Below are 26,469 nucleotides of genomic sequence, written 5' to 3' on the forward strand. Positions count from 1 at the left end.
CCATTAACTTAACCCATCGTCTTCGCTTCCGTCGCAATGCTCAAAAACGCTCCACTGACATCACGCTTTGATCTTCAAATTATTCAATATCATCTCCGTATCCGAGTAATTGGATAGACCTTTGTAAGATTGTGCCTCTAGTGTTGACGGTTGAGTTTTGCACAATTCTTTCCCGAACGAAGTTGTTGTTTGAATCCTTTTTTGACATCAAATGAATCGGTTAAAAAATTTTATATTCGCTGAAAATAAAACGGACGATTGTTTTATAATAGATGGATAGTTGTGTACACATAAAATAAATAGTTAAGGTTTTAAGTGACTTCCTTGTGGTACCCCAGGTTGGGTGTATATTTGTGTTGACCGCACTTTCTTAAATATAACGCTTAGTAAGAAAAAACCCACTTATACATTAATCGTTCAAAATTATAGCCTTTAGTTTGAAAGATTTTTGAACATAGTTTATGAAAGGACTTTTAAATTATTTTCGTTTTTCGATCAAATCTAGACAAAGAGAGGAAGTTGGCAAATGTTGACTTATTTTGAACAAAGCCATTTTGGGTGTCACAAATTATAGTTTTACAATAAACGATGTACTTTTACAAATAATGGACTCAAATTTGCTTAGGAATAACTACAACTTATACCTTTTTCATGGATGGCGTTATGTAAGAACTTTTCTAAAGTTCTGGAAGTATTAAGGATCCGAGGGGTTGATTGAAAAGAATACAAACATGATAGGATTAAAATGACACTCATTTTTATTTTTATTTAAAAAGGTACACTTTCTGGAACAAGGTTGTATAACATGCGTCCTGCTTTGTAGCTTTGTAAACGATTTCATCTTCAGGTACCAAAATACTGATTTTATTAAGAAGTGCAAATTTTTTTATATGGTTCGATAATTCTGAAGTTTTGCAGGAGTTCCTTTCTTACTTTGAAAGCATCATTTAAACAAAAATTGCAAACTTGTTTAAAATCACTTGAGAGTCACGGCTATGTTTGTAAAGTATTCCTCACGTTCACATAGTAAACTTTAAGAACGAGTATCTTTAATTGACAACATGACTGAAGTTGAGCTCTTGGGTGTATTGATAAACATCCTTAATAAATTGTTTAAGGGGATTTAAGCATAATACGTAAAAATAAAGATAAAAACAGGTGAGCAAGTGATATTGCAACAATTTTCGAGCGGCTTAAATGAATGAATGAATGATCAAACATTTCTGTAATACCCGTGGCATGATAGTGCGATGGACTGTCATACGAGAGGTCTTGGGTTCGATCCTGCATATACCACCTAAAGTTTTTTTCACGGGTACTGCCTCTTGCGAGGAATTGAAAAATTCTTCGAGAGTAATTCTTGTCATGAAAAAGTGCTTTCTCAAATTTGCCGTTCGGATTCGGCTTAAAACTGTAGGTCCCTTCCATCTACGACAACAGTACTCGCACACAGGAATGGTTGAGAGTTGTCAGTCACTAGGCCCTAGTTCTCAAACGGACTGTTGCGTCACCCTATTTATTTATTTATCAAACATTTCTTGTTTGAAAATGGTCTACAAGATTAAATGCTTGAAATCGTTCGGCTCTTTTGTCGACGTCACGTATGTGAGGTCTTTGGTACAACGCAAAACGCGAGTATCAGAGGTAAGTGCCACTCATGGACAGTGGCTAAAGTTTTAAATGATGTTTTAATGACCATAGGCAGCATCGAGTTTTCGAAGCACTAAGTTCGACTCAATTTTGTATACTGATGTCAAGTCCATAACAAAATGAACTTATGCGCTGGGGTTAAAAATATACGTCAAATGAGCAGGGCTGTGAACATTGGTACGAAGATGTAGTCAGACGGTATACATTAAGATAGATAGATAGATTTTTTCACTTGCAATTATTTGTACAATTTCATTAACAATCATTGAAGCATGGTTTTGCCGTCTGCCTGATTGACAAAGTTTTGTAATTTATTAAGTTGCAGTTGAGTTAACTTAAAATTTTCATCTCTAATTCTGTTTTTATAAATAAGTGCTGTTTTGCAATATATAAGCATTTTAGACACATCTACTTCATTTAAGAGAGCTTAAGTTTCGTTTTTTGATAAAAAGTCTCTGCCAAGTACATTTCTTCTAGTTTTTCTCAGGACTGAACACCTTCTGACAAAATGAAAAATATCATCTCGTTTAGGCATGTTGCAAATATCACATTGCAGTGGAAGATCTTCGCGATATGGAACGTAATTTATGTTAAGCAGTTCACAGCTTAGCCGAAACTTGTTGGAGATTTGATCTGCAGTATTTATGTTCTGGAAGTAGTTTCTTTCAATAAGATTATAATTCAGCCTGCTGTAGATCATCCGATGAAGTGAACTGGGTGCCTGTTCTGTGAACACATTTCTAAAATGTTCATCCAGACGCCTAATTACCTGGTACAGTGACGATTTGCATGTACTCTCTTCACTAAGATTTAAATGTATACCAATCACCTCTTTAACCCATCCTGTTTTGCTTCGTATCGCTTGTAAGGCTACGATACTTTACTTTCAGAATGTAATCGACTTGCAGCTTCAACGTTTTTATGAAGAGTGGTGAAAGCCTGTTTCTAAAATTATCATGTAGTTTGCGGTGCATGAAGGATGGCGGAATGTTCGTTTTGAATACAATCTCAGGAGTTTTCCCACAGTCTCAAAATTCCTTGCTTCCCACACTTGGGCTGTGTAAAACAGAATTGATTGGGATACTGCTTCGAAAACTTTATATTTACTGCCATGCACAATGTTTTTGTTGTTGAAAAATTCTTTCCATGCCATGTATATAGCGGTTTTAGTCTTAAGAAGTTTTTCGTTGAGGTGTTTTTCCATACTTATGTTTTGGGTAAAATATAGGTTCACTACCAAGCTCCATCGTCTACAATATTCCGAAAGAATATCTGCGAAGAGTAAAGCTTTAATGACCTTTTCAGCATATCTAACACCACCTGGTAATGCGTCAGTGATGTCATTTATAAATAGTGCGAACAAACTAGGACCGAGAGCACAGCCCTGTATTACTCTCGACTGCGTCTGAAACCATTCAAATACCTGTTTTTCATTCTTTAGTTAGTTTCTTTATTACGTAAAAAAAATATGTTCAAAAAAGTCTAGGACCGCTCATTTTACAATTCAGAGATTTAATAATTATATCTTACAACTGAAACATTATCTAGGGAGAAAAAAAATATAATAAATAGTTAAAAAGAAAATCGAAGGAAAATACGAAAAAAACCTTCATTCAAAATATTACAAAAAAAGTATTACAATAAGCAAAACCAAAAAAAGTAAATTTAATTTACATAAAACAATTAGAGAATAATAATGAATAATTAAAATGTAAAAGCATTATGTATAAGCTAAATAAATAAATAGATACAAGAGAATGGCAAATAAATAAATAAAAATTAAATAATTTAACGAGCAAATTATTATAAGCATAATCAAGAATCAATAAATAAATTAACACATAATAAATTAAAAAAAAAATAAACAAATAAAAAAATAAAAAATAGTAATAATAATAATAATAATAATAATAATAATAATAATAATAATAATAATAATAATAATAATAATAGAAATTAATACATACATAAATAAATTAAGAATAAATAAATAAATAAATAAAAAAAATATTAAATAAATTAACTATAAATAATTTAACAAATAAGCAAATTAACAATAAATTATCAAACAAACAAAAATAAATTAACACCTAAATAAATAAGCAATAAATTAATTCAAAAATAAATTAATCAAGAAATAAATAAATAAACATACAGATAATTAAACAATTAAATAAATTAACAAAACAGATAAAAACCATTAGCATAAACCAAAAAGGAAAAAAAATGCAATAGTTTTACTTAAAATATATCACAGATTATGCAAGAAGTTGATTGATCAGAAAATTCTCAGAAATTTCACAGCTGATATTAAAATTATTTGTAAGCTTACAAATTCTATCAGAAATCAGTTCTATCAGAAATCAGGTTTAGCATCATTTTTAAAACCTTGTTTTGTGATACCTGTAACTTCTTTAAATGGCATCTGGCAGCGTTACCCCATACTGGACACCCATATAACAGTATTGCTTGGAATATAACCTTGTGAATGATAATCTTATATTCATTTGTGAGTAGAGACTGTCGGTTAATAAAATGGGTAAAGCATCTTAATAGCAATACTCATTTTTTAAGAGTATTTTTAATATGTTGGTTAAAAGTTAGTTTTGAATCGAGATGAACACCTAGGTACTTTACAGACTGCTCCCATTTAATTGTGGTACCACTTACATCTAGCTGATTGCTGGGAAGATAGCAAGGTTTTCTTTTTCGTGTAAAAAAGATGGCTTGTGTTTTCCCAACATTCAACTTTATTTTCCATTTAGTATAATATTTTTCAAGTATTTCTATCGCATGTTTAAGATTTGTCTATATGTTGAGAGAAAATTCATGTGATGAAAATACAGCAGTGTCATCAGCGAAAATAGCTGATTCACATTGGGGTAGACTTGGAAAATCCGAAGTATAAATATTGTACAAGGCCGGACCAAGTACTGAGCCTTGGGGGACGCCGAAATCGACAAATAACAACCTAGAAACATCACAATTGACATGAACTTGATAACATCTACCGGATAAGAAACTCTGAACAATTTTACACAAATACAGAGGAAAGTCGAATTGCATCATTTTATATATAATGCCATTGTGCCATACAGAATCAAAAGCCTTTTCGATGTCTAACAATATCATGCCCACGGGAACGATGGTTTAGAACATGATTGCAAATTCTTTTAATCTGATGAGATGTGCTGTGAGATCTCCGGAAACCAAATTGTAAATCGGGGACAATGTCTTTATCTGAAATAAATTTTAAAATATTTTGTTTCAGTATTTTTTCAAAAACATTACTAATGTTGCTCAGTAAACTGATTGGTCTGTAGCATTCAGGATTATCTGGAGGTTTTCATTAGTTACAAAGTCCCCCAAATGCTGGGAAACTAAGTGATTTTTTGAAAAACTTTCACAAAATAGATTTGCTATCTCAAAACCTGTAACATAAGTTGTAGAAGAATTCTTCAAAAATGGTATTTTACGTTTTTTGTTCTTAATTAATTTTACTATGTTCCAGAATGGTTTTGCATTTTTATCCAAAACGCTCAGTTTTGTGTTCCATTCTTTATTACGATGGATTTGTATCCGTTCAGTGATGCTTTTATTAAAATGGGAAACCATTGATCGAGAGAAGGGTTGACGGTAATTTTGCCAATTTTTCCGATGAAAATTTTTAACTTTAATAAGTTCCAAGATATGTGTTGGAAGTTTTTTAAATACATCTTTTTTTTTCGTTTTTGGGAATAGTTTCATCAACCGAAGAAGTGATAGCTTGCGTAAAGTTTTGTATTATAAGATCGACATCACCTTTACAAGTCACGCTTTCAAGGTTTGTGGTTCTGTTTTGAAGGCTCCTTTTAATTTTTGATTTGAATGATATCCAATTAGCGTTTTTTATGTCTAGGAAATATTGAATTTGCCTTTCGCCTAACCAAGAAAGATTGCAAAAAACTGGATTATGGTCTGAACTTAGAGCACTAAACGAAACGGGTTCTGATATAAGACCTGGGACATTTGACACAAACAAATCGAGGGCAGAAGGGACGCCACGAGAACCTGCGGGAAAATAAGTTGGACAAGGTGGATACAAAATATTAATCGGTAGTGCCAATGAAAGAGCATCCAGCATATTGCCCCAAGCATTTGTTCTTACACACCCCCAATCTCTGTGTCGGCAGTTAAAATCGCCACGTAATAGATATTCACCATTCATTGTAAATAATTTTTTGAAGTCTTGCTTTAACCACTTTCTTTTGATATCCGATGAAGATCCACCAGGGAAATAAACAGAATAGATTTGTACAGTCTTTTGGTTTTTTAATTTAATCATAACAGCTACATTTTCAACAAGTTTTGTTGGAATTACAGGTAAAAGCGAATGTTGAATTGATTTTCTAATAAGAATCCCAACTCCACCACCCATTTGATCTATTCTATCGACACGATAGCATTTGAAGTCGGATGATGGGAGCCCTATATCAACATCGAGCCAAGTTTCTGTTATCAGAGCAACATCAACTGTATAGCTATTCAAAAAGTTAAAAAAATCATGAAATTTATTGCGTATGCCTTTTTATTTGTGTTTCTGCCATTTTACTTAAAATTATTAGTGTATAAAAAGTTAGTAGCTAAATGAACGATCACGTTAAATTGTTCTATTCTAGTTTTACAAACAGATAAATTTGAAATCATTTCCATGGACAATGAATTTAGTTCCTCGATTGTGAAGAGCGATGAATTGTTTTTATTGTTTGATGAAGAAGAGCCGCGCAAGTCATTTTCCCACGTATTCATTGTTGACGGTAAAGTTTGGGATTCCGTGCTTGAATTTGGAAAGCTTTTCCTCGGAGCATTGATCAGTCCTCGCTGCGGTTGTGGGAGCGATGGGAAATCACTCAAAGAAGCAAACGAAATCGGGTTTTCGCAAGCTTGATGCGTAAAAATTTGAGTTGTTTTCCATTCTATATCGCTGTTTTCGTGTCTGCGTACAAGTTCTGAATAACTTTTCCAAACTTAAACGACATTCCGGATCCAAGAAACTTGAACATCAATGCGTTTCGATCAACTGAGTCGAATGCAGCTTTAAGATCCACAAAAAAAGTGTAGCTATAGCTTTTATATATGATCGATGGTCGAGTAACCCGACCTGAATCCGGCTTGAGGATCACATAATAGATTATTGGAGTCTATCCTCGTGTTCAGCCGCTTTAGCAGAATCCCAGTAAAGCTTTTATAGGAAGCGTTCAAAAACGAGATTTATAGTTGGCTGGATCTTCGATGTTGCCTTTTTTGTGCATCGAAAAAATCAAAGCATCTTTAAACTGCTGAGGGATGATTCCAGTTTCAAAAATTTGAATATAAATATATGTTTGCCAGGTTCTTAATCAGTTCGTCAGTGCCATATGTGTAGAATTCCGCTGGTATACTGTCTGCACCTGCCGGTTTTCCATCTGCTAGTGCGTTGACCGATAAGCGAACCTCATGCTGGGAAATTGCACTGTCCAAAATCTCGTCATAAATAAAGGGTTGGGCATAATAGATCATGACTGGGTCCAACATTGCTGGGTTCATCAGTTGATTGAAATGATTTCGTAGAGTAGAAGTATCCAATCCCCGACTGATAATATACTTCGATCCATTTAGTTTTCGGGCCAAGTTCCCAAATTCAGAGGGAATACTATATCTAGCTAGCTTTTCTGCCTCAGCTTCATAATAGTTTACTCTTTTTTCCTTACAAAGCGCTGTAAAAATTTGATTGTGTTCAAGATAATGCTTTTTTGTATAGCATTCGTTCCTACGTCTAAACTTATTAAGCCAAGCAATTGATAATTTTCTCGCTAGCGCACAAATTGAATCAATCCAAGGTTCTTTAAATTTATTTTTTTCTTGACGACAAGCATTTTTTGGCTTTTTTTGTCGTGAAATCTGTTTTGTTCTGTAATTTGAGGCCGTTGTATTCCTCCGTATATATTAATAAAAATGAGAAAGAGTGTGGGGAAAGGACTGAGCCATGTGGTACGCCAGGAAAAAGCTTCCGCAATGAGTTACTTACTTACTTAAGGTTGCGCTACAGTCCTGTGTGAACTAGGGCCTCTTACGCAAAAAACACCGATAACACAGTCATAAAACCCTTTTGCAGCTTTAAATTTACGGCGATTCTCCTATTTTAGCATTTAAGGGTTTTCAAGTCATTTAAAGCAAGAAATGTTTATTCATTGTTTTAAGTGTATTTTTAGAGTGGATCCAATCAATTGAGGACTACTGTCTCCAAAGCTCCAATATCTATAGTTTGTGAAAGTTTCTTTTTATTTTAAACTTAACTTGTCTGGCATCGAATGGACATTGGAATTCAATTGAATAACTCTTCCTGCTCTGCAAAACTAATGAAGTGTAAACATGATTTTTGTACAAATAGTACTTTCCTACATACATAAATATTACATATGTATATTTGAACATGTATCCTTGAGGCCATGATGTGGATGTGGATGACGATGATGATGATGGAATAATATGCAGGCACTCATGCTCTTGACAGCAATTAATTTTAAGTCTAAAGAAAAATATTATGCCATTTAATTTTGATTGAAATAATAAAAAATTGAATTACTTATAAACATCAACGTACATATGTACATTGATATACATATCTGCACATGCTCTGTTCATAGGAATATATAACACATTGTAGAGTACATAATGTAAACGTTTTCAGATTCGTACTTTCATTAAGTGTTTTAAGTTGTTCTTATTCAATGAGAGGATTAAGTGAGTAAATAAATTGCTTTTAGATGAGAAACTTTCAAGCATTTTAAGTATTTTAAATGTGTTTCTATATTTAAATAATCTTAAATTCGTAGTCTTGCAGAGAATTTTACAGCACAAATTCTGTTTTTTCAATTATAAAATAAATCAGAGTTAAAGTTAAAAAAATGTCCCAACTAATTAAAGACGATTGAGAGACCTTGTTTAATTATTTCTCGTATTAGTTTAAATGTTGAAGTTATCGTCTCGGTTTAGAAATTATGTATTTTCGTGAAGACTTAAGTTTAACTGACTTTAAATCATCTTCCAATTTGTTAAGTTCCGTCCGTTGATAAATCATGGCAAATATTGAACATATACACAAAAAGAACGCAATTTATATAACATTTAAGGTTTTCGTTGAAATTGATAATACATTTTGGGATAAGCCGATTTACGGCTAAAATTTGGTAATCATAAAACTCTTTCCTCTAAGTAAGAAGTCTTATAGACATGAAATGGACTGTCGCGTCGTCTGAGAAAATAATTTAATAATAATAATAATTTTTATATTAGTCAAATCAAAACAAAAATTTATTCCGTATACGGATTTTTATGCCTGTTATTGGTTTGAATCAAAAATGTTCACGATGATTCGGGCTCTGTATTTTATCGCTTCTTTGTAGAATTCATAAAGGCGCATCCAGTTCGCACCATTCAGATTGTTCATAACCTATGCAACTTGCAGGAAGTTTTTCCCAAAGTGAACACGCCTTATCTCCATCAGTATAGGACAAACGCCTACGAGGATGCAAAGAAAAATAACCTCGTTACGATGGGGTCTAAAGTTTAGTCTGATCAGTTCGCCTCTTATATTAAATATGGATCCAATGATAGAATTGTTATATTCGCTGGTGAAATAGTTTCTGCCGTTGAGATTAAACACGCACTTTGAATAATATTGCCTTTCCATTAATGAGCGACCTTTTTCATTTCAATTTACACATATTGCCGATTTAGCTTTATTAACTTCCCATAGGAAGTTATTGTAATGGGTCCGATTTGTCAAATTGAAAATGTTGACATTTCTCGACGTTTCAAGGTCCCTAGAGTCGAAATAAAAGATTTGTAGAAAGATGTCTGTGCGTGCGTGTGTACGTACGTTCGTACGTCCGTACGTTCGCGACGTTTTTTTCGTCTTCCATAGCTCAAGAACCAAAAGAGATATCGACTTCAAATAAACTTTGTTACACAGATAATAAGGCAGAAAGATGCAGAGAGGGCCCTCAAGAAAATTGCGTGGGTTGTTTTTTTACCATAGCAGTTTGAAAAAAGGTGAAAATTTTGGTTAACCCTAACCCTTGAATTAAATTTTATATAATATATTGTAACGTGATATCAGAGAAGTATATTTTAAAAAAAAAAATCCAACTAACGGGTTTTTTATAAATCAAAAAAACATTTGTCGTCTCCAAAATTTTACGACTAAAATATGAATTCATCTCCAAAAGAATTTTGCGCAACGAAGAATAATGTTTTTGACATCTGATAAAATTTTGAGAAAAATCGAATTGACAGTTTTTTTTACAAAAAATAAAAATCTAAAAAAAACATTACTCAAAATTGGTAAAAATTGAATATCGATTCAAATATCTTTTTAAATTTTGAAATTTAGGCTTCAAACTTATTTTATCTTATAAGAAATATTGTTTTCAACATTTGGTAAAATTTTTAAAAAAAATCGAATTGACAGTTTTTTTAACAAAAAATAAAACTCTAAAAAAAAAAACAATACTAAAACTTGGTAAAAATTTACTTTCGACTCAAATAGCTTTTCAAAAATTAAAAATATTGGCTTCAAACTTATTTTATTTCACATAAAATATTGTTTTCAATATTCAGTAATTTGTATATAAAAATCCAACAGTCCGTTTTTTCATAAAAAATAAGATCTACAAAAAATAATACGAAAATTTGGTAAACATTGATACGAGTAAATATAGACAAACTTTTAAGCAAGACAAATCGACAGACGGGATGGGAAGTTATCAACTATTATAGAGCAGTAGTCGGTGAATCCACAAGAATGACAATGTCATGATCACTTTGACCCGTTTGTTAGCAAATTCCACTCAACAATTGAGATATTCAAACAAATCATCTAGAAACTGCACAAAACAATTGGCTTAGACTGCAGCCTTGTTTCACGCCTTAGTTCACTTCAATCCTCTCTGATTTTTCTTTTCCATTATAATGTAAGCTATGGTGTTTTGGTACAGTTTTTCAATAATGTTGACAAAATTGATTGACACTTCTTGGTTAAATAGCTTGTATAGTAAAGCTGTGGAACATCCTTTGCGAAAACCACTTTTAAATGCGCTGAGCTTGTTTTCATCTTGGGCCCAACTGTTCAGCCTTTCGTAAGGAACGATTGTGAACATTTTTTTAAGGCTGCATTCAGAAACGATATTCCTCTATAATTTGTGGGGTCTTCTACATCACCCTTCTTGTGGATTGGCATTATAAGGTCTTCATAGATCTAAATGAGGAACGTTCCAAAATTAAGCATAATATTAAGCGCTTCTGTTAACTTTAATCTTCGTGCAATTTTTAAAGAACTCAGCTGGTATACCATTTAAGCGGCCTTGCCATCTTTAGACTTCGTAGAATACAACTCACTTCATTCACAGTTATACTCTTATCGAGTTTCTCAATCCAAGTTGATAGTCGTGCATAACTCCAAAATATTTGTGTTGAAGAACTCGTGACAGAGATCAACGACTTGTTTTACTTCATTATTTATTTTAGCATCTTTGCTTTTTCGATTTTGTCCCCAACTATCATTATATTATGAGATTTAAGCGAGCCTACAAAATCGTAAGATACTTCATATTCTTGTTGCCAGTTGTTGCAATTTATGTAAATCGGTACTATACACAAATTTTTGTTCATATGCCTCATTGCAACCAAAGTTTTCCTCTATTTTTACTTCAAACTTCGACAGATTGTTGTTTTTTATTGCCATAAGGGTATCCCCGCTTACTCGTCCACTTATTGCTGTTTTCTTGGCTGGTATCCAAAAACAGGAATATGATGGAAAATATTTGTCAAAGTTTTTATCTCTACCTTCTAATAAATGAGTTTTGAATAAAAAAAACAAATCTAATTCCAACAAATATTTAACAATTCCCGGTAAAATATTTTGTTATTAAGTCCGCCAAAATTGTATGATTGTATGAATCTCGTTCCTCCATGACATCTCTTCGCTATTGGCCAGAACCATTTGGCAGTACTAAAAGATTCTGAACACTGTTGACATTTGTTCTGAACCTTCTGTCATCGATCTTCCTTGGTTTTAGATAAACATGGTTTAAAATAATCCTGAGGAAATTGTAAATAATCGTATAGTTTTGAAAAACCACAATAGCTTCGCCTGGAGAGAAAGCACTTCCCTCTTAGCACGTCATTTTCAGATTTTAATGCTATTATTTAAACTGAAACTTCTTCTATATATGACTTGGTAGCTAGATGTTGCTGTTTAGAGAAAAAGTAATCTTCAAGATCTTTCCATGAAATGTTCATTAAGAATGAACTGAAATTCTCTCTATTTCTTAAGTTGTAAAGTTGGTACTTAACATTTCCTGTAATATCGAATCACTCTCTTTTATAATAACCAAAAAATCTTTTAAGACGTACTTCTGCTTTAATAAAAATTAAGCATACTTTGTGAACCGAATTGGCTTGGTGTTTTATTGTTTTTGAAACCACATCTTTTACTATTCAGTCTTGTTAGAATCTAGTCCAAACAAATCCCTTGATTTGCTCCCACTTCCTCAATGATATTAAAGACCTAAATCCAGCTGGTTTATGGTTGGGAATGTTCTCATCAAGTTGCTTTTATATGCATATGAGCTCATCATTCTAAACTATAATCCAGAGACTTTGCAGTTCCAGATTATTAAATTCAAACTGACTGATTTCAAATACTTAAGATTCAGTAAACCACATAACCTAGACTTTGGTGTTCATTTTAAAGACAAAATGAAGGTAGCAGAAGCAGCTATCAATTGTATATAGTCAAACTTCTTCAAAAGCAACTTTTTAGATGCCTCGGATAAATTTTAATAATTTAAGGAAACTATCAAAAGTTCTCTCTTATATGGTATTGTAGTTTATGGATACAGGGCATTAGAAGTAATCGATTATGGAGACATAACCAGATTATTCAGAAAAAGACTTTGACAGTCCCATGGTGAAGGTATCCCCCTTTTAAAGACTGGTCAGATTTTTCATCAAAATATTTATAACTTTTCGTTGTCGCTATGCATTGATGATCTAATTACTATTAAAGACGAAACAGTATATCAAAAATTATTTGAGTATAGGCAAGGGATTTTGTTACAAGAACACCTTACTCTAAACACGAGCCAACTCGGATTGCTGACGTTGCAGGCCAGTCCGCCAACACTCTTGACTTATTTCTTACCTCTGATCCTTATAAATATGCGGTTAATGTGGGTGGCGTACGAATGGTCGACAAAGAAAATGTCGACTGGCCAACTGAAAACTTTACAGACTCTTAAAATGTCGACTGAAGTTTGATCGACAAAAAAAAAGTTGCCCATTTAAATGTCGACTACAAAAAATGTCGACTGAAAAGTTGTCGGTTAAAATGTCGACTGTTGTAAAGAAAAAAAACATGAATGTAAGCTTTAATAGTTATCTGAGATTTCACATGCATGCGGCGAATGTAAACATTAACAGTTAACCGAGAGTGACTTGTTGTTCGACAGTGACAAAGTGAATGATGTTCACATGCATGCGGCGCCGCATGCATGTGAACATCATTCACTTTGTCACTGTCGACCTTTTACTAGTCGATATTTTCAAAATCGACATTATAAGAGTCGGCATTTTGTTCGGTCGGTATTTTTATTATAATGGTCGACTTTTTTAAATCGACATTTTAAAAATCGGCCAATCGTACCCAACCCGGTTAATGTATTATCACCTCTGGGCACATCAGATCATTGTATCATATCTGCTAATTTCTCATTCCAAAAAAACTCCAGTTAAAGAAAAAAATCCTATGGCAATATGAGAAAGCCAACTGGAACGGTCTCAACAACTTCTTCAGGAACTTTACTGGTCACTATGCTTCCTCGATAGTGACGTGGATTCCAGTGCAAATATGATTACAAACTTAATTCTTTGTTTAATGAGAAATTTTATTCCGAATAGGGTAAAAATTATCAAACCTAAAGAAAACTCATGGTTTGATTAAGCTGTAAAGAGGTTATTAGGATCAAAGATGTCATTTTTCAGATTTATAAAGCCAACAATACTGAGTAGTACCAGAACAAGTTTAAACAAGCTAGAAAAACTTTTTACGGACATATACGACAAATTAAATTAGTAGTAAAAAATTCTAGTCATTTGTAAAAAATTTGGGCAATACTACGTTACCGTCAGTTCGTACGTTTGTTTCTAATGACACTCCTTTTGTAAGCTCGATTGATAAAGCCAATTTGGTTGAAGCACAGTTTGCTGTTAATTCGATGATGCCAATGAGTGACATGACTCGTCCTGTACTTGAAAGCGTTAATATTTCTATGGGACAAATCTTCTTTCGCACTCGTACAGTTACTAGGGTACTAAAAGATCTTGACTATAGTTCTGAAGAGGTGTTTTCAACGCTAGCAAAACCACTGCGTAAGCTTTTCCATCTATCCTATTCTACTGGTCTCTTTCCGAGTGGATGGAAAACTGCTTTTGTCTAGCCTGTCCCTAAGGAAAGCGAATCCTCCTCCCCTTCTTACTATCATCCAATCGCACTTACGTCCCTTCTTCCCAAGGTCATGGATACGCTGATCAATTTTCAGCTTAAGAAATATTTTGAAGAACGGAAGCTTCTTAATGACCGGCAGTATGACTTTCGTTGCAATAGGTCCACTGGTGATCTCATGGTTCATCTCACCGAACAGTATAACAAATCTTTACATCATTTTGGAAAAAGTAAGATTATAGCGCTTAAAATTTCAAAGGCATTTGTTAAAGTTTGGCATCAAGCTCACTTATCGAAAATGCGTGCTTTTTTTATCGATGAATCTCTTCTTTGTTGGGTTAGAAATTACCTTTCTAACCGTTCAATTCAAGTAGTATTGGACGGGTTTAAATATAATACATATTTACAAAATAAACGTTGGTGTGCCACAGGGCTCCGTTTGTCTCCGACGCTCTTCCTTATTTGTATAAATGATCTTTTGTCTGAAACTTCTAACCCACTAAATTGTTGCGCTGATGAAAGTATGCCACTTTCCATGAGTGGTACTTGCATCGAGGAGAATGAATAACTAGCAGTCCACTTGTAGTGGATGTGTTTGGCATCGGAAAAAATGCTACTAAGTGTTTAGGTTATCCCCGACGATGCAAGAAGTTTTTACCCATTCGTCCAAAACTTGAGTATAATTTTCATATTTGGGTTTGTCCTCTAATAACGTTCTTAAGTCTTCTGGAGCTCTAAAAATGATTGGAGATCGTTCTCTTACCGAGAAATTTGCTTCTCTTGAAAACCGTCGGCCGCAAGGTCTCATCATTTTTTAATCGTTATTTTTAAAAACAATGCTCTAGCGAAATAGCCAGTTGCATTTCTCCCCTTAAACAATTCAACCGTAATATCCGTACTGCTAGGAATGCCCATCAGTTTACCCTTGAGCCCAATTTCGTACGTATTAGACATTCAAAACTAATATGCATCTGTTTCTACTTTCTAATCCTATCCTTCTTTCCTAATTGCTCGCCCTGTGTTTAAACATAATAAGGGTATTCAAAACCCCTTTAGTGCGCACAATATATACAAAAAAATGTCTCAGCTAAAATAAGTCTAATCTTGTAAATGCACTTTGAAATGCTTAACTTTAAATCACAATCACTTCGTTCTGAGCTTTTCGTCCAATCATACAGGAAACCCGAAAAAAATATTTTAACTAAAGCTTCTTTAAAATTGAAGAATGTTTTGCAATTTTAGATGGAGAAAGTGGATATAAAACTGTTATTTTATTTGTTTCAGAGGCTCTAATGTATAAAACTATTAACATTATTTTTCAAAACAGGAAAACATAATGATAATAATTAAAATAATATGAACAAAAATTGGCTTCAGCTAAGAACCGAATAGATTTAAAACAGATACTTCAAGTTACCCGTGGCATGATGGTTAGTGCGTTGGACTGTCATGCCAGAGGTCTTGGGTTCGATCCCTGCCTATGCCATCTAAAGTCTTTTTACGGGTACTGCCTCTTGCGAGGAATTGACAAATTCTCCAAGAGGAACTTGGAGAATGAAAAAGTGCTTTCTCAAACTAGCAGTTCGGATTCAACATATAAACTGTAGGTCCACTCGATTCCTGCCAACATTACTCGCACACAGGAATGGTTGAAAGTTGTAAGTCACTAGGCCCTAGTTCTCAACGGACTGTTGCGTCACCCAATTTAAATTAATTTACTTCAAGTTTCACCAAGAAAAGTGTTAAATATCAATTGGATTTTCCACAAACTAATCTGATGGCAGAAAAGTTCAAAAGTTAAGTAGCTAATAATTTTCTTAGCGGTTTTTAGCTTATATTGTTTCATATCCTTATATTGTCCCTAAACACTTATTTTGGTATGATCCCACTCTCAACCTCTTTAAATGTGTCTGATATACTCAAAACTTAAATTAGAAGAACTTTAAAAACTTATTTATGATGTAAAGGGTTAAGCTCTGGTGTTGACTCAAATCACAAAATTTTACGAATTCATCAATTGGACTTAAAACAATATCATTTTCAGACTATTGGTGTTTTATAAAAGGGGTATACATTATACAACAAAAATTAAATTTACAAAACATTTTAAATATTAATTTCTCTCTTATTGTGTTTTAAGTAATGTCACTAAATATTTAGGAATTTCCTTCAACATGCATTCAAGTAAGATACATTTTAAATGAAATGCAAATATCCTTAGTGCTATTTACAAAAAAAATAGAAATATTCAATACTAACTTGTTCAAAACCAATATCATGAGGTCACTTAAGGCTTACTTAGAATCAAATAGAATATTCACATTCGGAATAGAATTTTCTCCTCTCCTCCTTATAATACGATATCAACAAGATATGTTACGAGAATGTAGGTATTTCATGAATAATACAAGTATCCTAAATCTTGCAATTCTCAAGATTACTACATACCTAAGTGCATATATTTGTATCTATGCAATGTAGGTATACATTTATCTATTGTCAAAAAGATATTCGCAAGCATTCAAGAGCTTCATACTTTCTTCAAAATGTCTCTCAGCAGTTTCAACATACATACCTACGATACATACCTCCAACTGAATTGTATTCTATAGATATATCCTTTGGAATGATATTCCTCCACAGTCCACACCCTTTTATACTTCCATCAGAAACATGCAAAAAGGACTCTTCTTCTTCTTCTGCTAAAGCTATAAGCAAGCGTCATGCACTTGTACATGTAAACTGTACAATACATGTACTGCACTGTGCTGCACGGAGAGAGTAGTAAAGTTTTATTCATCGATTTCTCTGCCAAGTGTCCTTTTGTAAAATGTTTGTTCTTTTTTCTCTAGTTTTCATCTTTTTTTGTCAAGTCCTGTCTATGCCCTTTAGATTTATGCAAAACTATTTGTCGAATGTTTCACAAATAACTTCGCTTCATCCTGCAATGTTATAAGTATAACTGCAATGCTATGCTTCTCTAGTTTGGAACTTATCTAAACGATTAGGTTTTCTTTTTCTGTATAGATAGTTTTTTTTTTTTAATATATACATTTGCACATTTATGTTTATGTGTTTAAATTTACGAACGTGTCGTGTCGTTTTGTTTGTTGCAAATATATGTAACTGCTTTGGCAAAGGATGTCTCGCTTCAGCCATTCCGTCAGGATTTATAAATACGTAAAGGTACACATGAATAAATTAATAACAAATGCATTCGTGCATCCGTGTGTCTCGTTAGGGGTTACAGAAAAATGATCGATTATAGTTGACAGTATTCAAGGAATTGCTTTGAGGAAAAAGAATTTTTTTGCTTGTGTGTACACCGAGTGAAAAATTTGTGAACTTAGCACAAAAAATGGAATAGAAAAGATTTAAACATAGTTTCTGTATTCATTACATAATAAAATCTGTACTGATTAAAGGCATTCAAAAAGGTCGTTTCGATCCGATGAATTCTTAGTCATAAAGAAATCAAAAAATATGTAATGATTACAAGCTTTTTTTTTTATTTTGTCTGTGTGTTGATTAAATAAGAAAGAATATTAATTGAACATAACATGAGGCAGTGACAGCCTTCTATTATTCTGCGGTATTAAGTAAAATTATACCAGTTAACTGTGATGAGTGCATATTTATTTACTGATCATCAATTATATGGACGTATTACATAATTTAAATTATTCTAATTCCATGAATTTACTTGCTTCAACTTATATAGAATTAAGTAAAAGATGATGGAGTCAATAAAATGTATATACACTCCTTACTGATTACATAAAAAATAAATATTGAAATAACTAATTTACTTATTTAATAAATCTATGCACTAATAATATTAGTTTTATTTATTCTTGTCCATATTTTTGTGTTTGGCATGTGACATTTTAAGTTTCTATGTAATTATTACATATGATCTCTCCATTCCCTTGAGACTTTCCTAACAGTTCTATTGTTTATACATCTCTGCTAATAACATATTTGTGTTTTCTTTTACTCCGGAAACTTCGAACTACATATGAATTTTTATTATTTAAAGAAATACAATAACTTTTACTCTATTTGATTTGATCTGGGTTTCAAGCCACAAAGTTATTCTCCAGTTTAAAATTCTGCGAAAAAATGGAACAAGATGATAAATGGTATATTTTGTACTTTATTGAAAATTGACTCAAGACAATGTGTTACGTTCTATGTAATAACTCAAACTTTACCCTTAATACACGGCACTTGTACTCATCGCATAGTTCGGTGCCGTGAACTTGAAGTGTCTTTCACATTATAAATAAATCTATATACATTATTGACTGAACACTCATCGTTTTACGTATCTTATAACTTTCCGTCTCGGTTTAATAAAAAATTACTTTTTCCATTATCTCAATACAGTTTTCTGTAATCAACACATAATGAACTAAATTGAACAGATTGTTATATTTTTCATAAAGATTCAATACGAGTTGCTTTTAGTCTATATTTAGATTGGTTTTAGATTTTATGTAACGAATACATATTTTTCTAGTTATTGGAATAAGTCGTCTTTGTTGAGCAAAGGTTAAAAACTTATTATAGAATGACTAAGTAGATTTTTTTTATTGATAAGGCACTTAATTTTCCACATAAATCGAAATGTAACCATCGCAAACATACTTTAATTGTAGAAGAGAGGTCTTTAAGTACAAATATTTTATTAACAAGTGTATGTACTGAGTCCATGATATTTTTCCTTAGTGTACTTTATGTAAACTTAAATTTGAAGTAAGGTAAATAAACTTATATAAGGAGCTTGAAAATTATAAAGTATACTTTTTACGTGAGCTGATGAAACAAACATAAGAAATATACGATGATAATGATGGGGTGTGAAAAATTGTCGTGTCTTATCCCAAACTGTAACGATGTAAAATAAGTTAAACAAATTTCTTCGATAATTTTATGCCTCTAGCAAAATACACAACTTGTTGTTCATTTATTTATATGAAAGCAGAATATTCATGAATCCAAATATGTTTGTATTTGTATTTCTTTGAGGCTGTATGAGTAAAGAACGTAAAAGAATATAAAGGCTAATTTTTGGTAAGTGCAATCAATAAGCGTAATCGAAAAATCAATTTTAATGGGTATATTTTAAAGTTTATCATATCAACTTATAGAACGTTTTGTCGAAGGAAACTACATGTGAAGATAACATCTTTTTCAACTTGTTACTGTATATGAAAGTTGCTATTAAAAAGTGAAGAGAAGGTGAAGGTGTGGATTAACCTAACTAATTTAGCAAAATACTTAAAAAAGTATATCTGGTTTGAATTTGATACAGAATTAGGATATTTGTTGATATCGGTTGTTGTTTTAAGAAATTGAGAACTTTTTAATATTAATACAAGAATGGATGTTTATGGTTAATAGTTTTTTTAAATATAATTGACGGCTTATGTCCGCGACGACTTCGTCCAAATTTGCAATACTTTTCCCAACCAATCTTGCCGTATGGCGTCAATGTTGGCTTGTATATCAACTTTCAATGCTTCGAGAGTTGTTTGTTTGTCACCATAATCCAATGACTTAACAAAGCCCCACAAGAAGTAATCGTTAAGTTGTACAAATGAGGAGTTGGAGTAGAACTACTTCTGAAAATAAAGTGGTCACCAAATTGATTTGCAATAGATTCGGTTAAGCTTAATGTATGATAAGTTGGACCGCACCAATGTGTTTCGTATAAATAAAATAAATAAACTAGGTGGTGCAACAGTCCATAGAGAACCAAGGCCTAGTGACTTATAACCCTCAACCATTCCTGTGTGCGAGTAATTGCAGGGATGGAGGGGACCTACAGTTTATATGCCGAATCCGAACGGCTAATTTGAGAGAGCACTTTTTCAATACAAGAATCACTCTTGGAGAAATTGTAAATTCCTCGCAAGCGGCAGTACCCGTGAATAAAATTTTAAGTGGCACAGGCAGGCATTGAACCCAAGACCTCTTGCATGACAGTAAAACGCACATTTTTTTTTCTTTTTTTTTAATTCATTCTTAAACCTATCTTAAAGCTAGACAAAAATTCATAAAGCTAGCCTTAATATCCATAACTTACAACTTACTTAATGGTCCCATACGGACACTCTAAGTAAAACTATAACACAAACTACTAATGCCTTTCGGCCATAAGATCTATTTTTAAATTTTATTTATTTTTGTATTTATTATAAAATTTTGAAAAAAAAAAATTAATATCAAGATCCTTTTTTATTTTTATTTAAAAACTACTTAAAATAAGGTCCTTAATATTACCTTAAATTACCTTTTCTACCTATAAACTACTTAACAACCACAGCAGCAAATCTAACATTTTTGTTTTTTTGTATTTTGTTGTCTTTTTTTAATCAATGTTTTTTTTTTTGTTTTTTTTTTATTATTTTTTTTTTTGTGTTTTTTTTTATATTTCTTTTTGTGCCACCATGCCTATTCGACTTAAAACTAAACCCTAAAACTATAAAACAAGTATTTAAGCCGGTTAAGGCTTAAACCATATCCCGACTACCCATTATCAATTGCCGATTGAAACCACCAAAACTGGTTCTCCTGCTTCACCCTATCATTTCAGTCCCGTTCGGACACAGCCCTACTGAACCGAAGGAGCTCTGCTCCGCCTTGTGCCATGACGTCCCGATTGTATGGGAGTCGCCTATCCACGGTTCTTCGTCTGACGTAGTAGATTAACGGAACTGCCAATCTATCCTGTATCAGACCGCATTTGTCTAAAAAGAGGAATGCCTCTGGTGGAATAAAGCCGCTCAAGCGTGCACTTTCAAAAAACTCGTCGTTCGGATAGAACGCCCCGAAAATTAAATTGTTGGTCGAAGACATAGCTCTTGCAATGTGACCTCGAACGAGTTTTATCACGAAATTGTCAATTCTGTTGATTCGAGCTCCGTTGTATAGGACCTCGTTGGAAAAGTAATGCACATGAGAATATTCGGCTGTTCGATATAAGCCTGTACAGCGTCGTAAACACTGCCGCTCGAACACCCGAAACTTCTCCATCTGGGAAGGGGCAACGTTGAACCACACAGGACAACCATAACCGATCATTGGCCGTATGAGGGCCATGTAGCAAATTACCTTCACTCTGAGGTCAAGCCGACTGCTAAAAAACAGCCGTTTCGTCAGAGCGAAGGCTCATCTGGCCCAGATCAGAGCAGCATTTATATGTCTGTCGAAATATAAATACTGATCTAACCAGATACCGAGGTACTTCACTACACTTTTGCTCGCTAATGGCTGCCCGTGAAGATCAACGATGACCATCTTGCCAAAATTCTTACACGTATCCCTAGTGGCCCTAGCGAACGGAGTCCGGAACAAAATTTTCTCCGACTTCTGGACATTTATTTTCAGTTTCCAGTCGTCGCAATATCGCTGAATCTTGTCGAAATCACGCTGCAGAAGATTTCTAATAACCTCAACCTTTCTTGCCCTTCTGTACGCAATTAGATCGTCCGCGTGCGCAATTGCCTTTGTAAGACTACCTATCAGATCGCTATTTTAAACGCTGAAGAGAATCGGATGTTGTGGTAGAAGTTACATTGCCAGTTTTGACAACAAACTTTCTACCGTTAAGCATATCGTAAAGTATATACACCAATGGCTTAGTTATGCCAAGCCTGCTCAGTTTTAGGTAAAGACCATCCAACCATACGGTGTCAAAGGCCTTTTCCAAATCAACCAAAACAGCACCTGTGCATTGTTGTTTTGATTTATTCCATTGGATATCAGAAACGAGTTTAGACGCAGCATGAATTGTGTCATGACCCGCCTTGAACCCGAACTGTTTATCCGGAATTATTTTGTTGTCCGCAGCCCACTTAGTCAGAGGCCTATTGATGATTTTTTCGAAAACTTTGCTGATACTCGGAAGAAGACTTATCGACCGAAGATTTGACGGGTTGGAGTTGTCCTCTCCCTTTTTCGGGAGAGGATGAACCACAGCGGTCTTCCAATGCACTGGATAATATGCATTATTCAGTGCAGTTTTGAAGAGTGTGGTGCAAATGTCAATTGTTTCCATCGGTAAATGTCTTAGTACAACGTTGGATATACCATCGACTCCTGCTGACTTTTTGTTTTTTATTGAATTGAAGATGAGCTGAAGCTCAACCTTCGTCACTAACAAGGGACTTGGTCCCGTTTGTTCGGCGATTATGGTATTTCCCAAGAAATCGTCATGGAACCGCTTGAAACCGGGGGTCTCAGATCGCCATAGTGTTATATCATTTCAAAGACAAAAGTGATTAAGTAGGGATCTGTTTTCCAGGTCGTCGTTGGAGCGAATGCTAACATTCACCTTGTACACTTGCTGGAAAGCAGCTCCCACCGCCTCCACTTTTTTCTTCGGATCTTCAATTAAAAAAAGTCATCGTCAAAGATGGCTTCTTCTGGATCTATTTGCGCTGTCATAAGTACGTCTCTGTTCTCTTTAGTTCTGTGGAGTTTCAGACACGGAAGTTCATTTTCGTTTTTTTTTCTTGATTATCTTGTTGATTATGGGGATCATACTAGGGTCACTGGAATTAACTGACCGGATCTTTCGGTCCCAGTAATTGTTAATTGATAACCCGATCAACAGATTGATATCTTTTATTTAAGACTTCAGTGGCCTAACCTCCAAGTCATGTGGGTCTGTTAATCGCCTGTATGAGTTCTTGAGTCTTGTCAGTAAGCCGTCAATAGTCGGGATTAAGTATTCGTGAATTCGGTCCCGTTCTTTGTATTTTGGTGTTGTCCGTTCCATCGTTCGTTTTATTGTTTTAACCATCTGTTGTAAATGTTAGCCAATTTTTGTGTTTGTCAGGTTTCTCTTGTTTGGTGGGGCTATGTCACTTGAATGAGAATCTCTCGGTAAGGCTTTGGTGAAACGAGGCCAACGCATCTTACTGTAGTTGTAAGAGTGCGTTGCAACGTATTCCTCAAACTTCACGCGTTCGTTCGGAATCTACATTACAGCAACCAGCCCGCAGTGATCACTGTCGTACTCGACTGTCTGTAAGCAGTTTTGAGGGTGTTGTACAGCAAAAGATCCAGAAAGGAGCCGCTTCTTGGATACAATGGCTTCCAGCAGGTCGACGCCATATTCAACGCTGTAAAGATTCATCAAATTAAAAAGATGCTTACTTATCTCTGGGATTACTATGTAGATTTTCCCAATCTTCATGTTTTGCGTTTAAATCACTAACCAGCATGCCACGGGCACCACTCCTAGCGAAAGTATTATGTATTGAATTACAAATTGTGTGGAGTTCGAAAATGAAACAGAAATATTTCACTCCACACTGATATTTGAAATAGTAACTCAAACTCCAATTTCAAACTAAATTCATCTTAATTCTGAGAAATATTTATGTTTAGGAAAGAAATAAATATCGTTAGGAAAAAGGAATCATTTTAACGTTATTGATTAAGAATTTTACCTCTGTAAGTCCTTAGTTGGCAGCAAAAGGCGTTTCTGGCAAATTGAAAAAATCAAGGTACAACGGGAAAACAAAAAACAGTGAACTGCACAAGTTACAAGCTACGATATTGGTACTCCAAATTATTAAGTATCAACTTCAAACTAATAATTGAGCAGTGCATGTACTTAAATATTTCAAGTACCAAGAAATCGTACTGGTACTTGTACTTAAAAGTAACCATGTCTAGAAAAAGTAATTGAAAACGACATTAACTATCAACCATTATCGCTTGAAGGATTCTATTTAAAAACAAAAAATAATGCATTTTGATTAAAAAATTAAATTTGTTTCTGTACTCTTTCCATGTAATTATAATATTACAAGTGTTTGTGCAACTAATTCAAAAAAGTATTTAAAAATAACCAATTTTCAAATTTTACTTTATTAAAATAAATCAATACAAAAATCATATAATAATAAAATCATGTGTTAATGTTACATCTGAATTAAGGTATACAAAACAATAACCAAAAAACCACTACGCCCTCTTAAATGTTTGATGCGACTGTAAATATATAATTTATTTATAAAAGTCATAAAAAAACAAAAAACATTAAATAATTGATTCTTTCACACAATATTCCACACGTATCTATTAACCCTACTTCAAAAAACCATACAAAAAATTTTATATATAAACCATAATCAAAAGCTCAATTTATTATTCGGATTTAATAATACTCAACAAAAAATAAATTCCCCCCAAATTTGTTTTGTTTAATATGTGTACATATGAATGTGTGTCTGTTTATTTGGGTATATTTTTAATACACTTTTTTAATAAAACAAATTAAAAAAAATGCACTGAAATACCAAAAACGCCCCCTGTGTGATATGTGAATTTTTTCTATTAAAAATTATTCTTTATTTGTATCTTGTTTTGTTTTGTATTTTATTTTTATGCACTGTCACAACACTGAATTCTATCAAAATGAAATTTAAAAGTCTTATAAAATATCAAATCCCTTATTTTTCTTGCATCAAATTCAACTGTTTTTGTATTAATTTAAAATAAATATTCAATTGAAATTGAAAAAAAAAATTAAAAAAATCGAATGCAAAACTAACTGAATTCAATAAAAATAAAAAAGAAAAGAAATCCATAGCATGAGTTCCGTATGTGCTCTACACACTCGTATTGTCCTTATTGATTTTATTTTTTTTAGTTTGAATATCCTAGTCTCAAAATGCATCTTAATTTCAAGTCCCCCATGAAAAATGAATGTGAATGTTATGCATCTAATTTCCGTAGACAAGTGTTATCCTCTCTCTCTCTCTCTCTCTTAAAAAAAAAAAAAGAAAAATGCATGCTCCGGGTCTTAAGGACCCGACCTCAGTGAATGTGACTGTTAAGTTCCTTTGCATTGTGTAATTATATTGAACAATGAATATTTATTCAAAAAAAAAAAGAAAAGAAAAACAGACTCTAACGTAGCTGCATCGTGTTTCCTTTTTGTTTAACATCCATTTTCTTTTTAATATTTGTCATGTGTAAACGTAGCCTAATTTTATGCAAGTTTCACAATGCATGCCATTGTGAATGTTCTCTTAATTTTTGAATTGCAATTGTGAATGATTTAATGGTTTTATTTTGTATTTGTTTAAGTTGCAATGTGTTTGCTGCATAAATTTAATTTCTATTCTTTAAACAATAAAAATCAAAGTAAATAATTCGAAACACCAGTGTTAAATAACGATATGCAAAAATATGTAAATACCCGCTTCATTAACCTTGATTTAATTTTTAATTTAACCCTAAATTAAAATTTTGTTCGCTATTTTTAGTTTCATTCCCTGAAAAAATAAAAATCAACTAATTTTTGTTTCAAAATTTTCATTAAGAAAAAAACATTTATTTTAATTTATGTTTATCCTTACATTTATCAAATTTGTATTAAGTTTTATTTTTATTGTTTACTTTCTATAACATGAGAAAAATAACCAAGTTCTATTACAAGTGAAAAAAAAAATATAATAATTAATTTTAAATTAGAAAAGAAACTTGTAACGTTATGAGGCAAATTTAGCTGAAATTAAATATTTCTATAGAAATATTTTTAAAAAATGAAAAAAAAGTAAATATCATGAAATACAGTCTTTTATTTTTTATTTAATTTATTTATTTATTCTTTTTTATTAATTTTTTCATTTATTTTTCTTATTTTTTAATTTTAATTGAAAGAAAAATAAACCTTGATTAAATAAAAGAAAAAAAAAGATGCATGCTTTCTCGCTTTCATTCTTCATTTTTTATTATTATTATTATGAAATTAAATTAAAAATAAATTATTGTTATAATAAGCGAAATATATATATCTACATATTATCTATCTTAGAATATTTTAAGTACTATAAAATAACCATATTTTATTTAAATTAGAAAATGAATATTAACATGAATTTTTCTTATTTTTAATTTTATTATCAACGACCAAATTTTATTGGTTCAATCTGCATACACGCGTCTACGACTTCCATTTGAAAAAATAAAATAAAATCACTTATAAACGTACAAAACCAAACTGACATCGAACTGAACTTTACACAAACAAAAATGGATTCCCGGAAATCGGCATTCCAAAATGGCAAACATCGAATATATTGGAAATAGGTGGATTTGCGGCACATGGACGAACAGCAAGGAAGCAATATTGTAGATGTCGGAGTCGATCTCTCTGAGTTTTATATGTCCGTCGAATGGGATATCCTTGAAGTGCCAGCAGTGAGGTGAGTTTGTTGATATGCTTTATATTGTTTTTATTTCTTTTCTCCAATTTTTTGCTTTTATTG

General features: G+C 32.8%; 1 protein-coding gene across 4 annotated transcripts in view; it reads left to right on the forward strand.

Moving 5' to 3' along the window:
• The window catches only part of LOC129939105 (acetylcholine receptor subunit alpha-like), a 198,873-nt gene that overhangs the window by 53,552 nt on the left and 118,852 nt on the right, over nt 1–26,469 (forward strand). For all 4 annotated transcript variants that reach the window (XM_056046980.1, XM_056046979.1, XM_056046981.1 and 1 more), the window contains one exon: nt 26,291–26,406. In XM_056046980.1, the coding sequence (XP_055902955.1) occupies nt 26,291–26,406 (116 nt within the window). The remainder of the gene's footprint in view (nt 1–26,290; nt 26,407–26,469) is intronic.

Source organism: Eupeodes corollae, chromosome 1 (assembly GCF_945859685.1).
Source record: "Eupeodes corollae chromosome 1, idEupCoro1.1, whole genome shotgun sequence".
NCBI classification, from domain to species: Eukaryota; Metazoa; Arthropoda; class Insecta; order Diptera; family Syrphidae; genus Eupeodes; species Eupeodes corollae.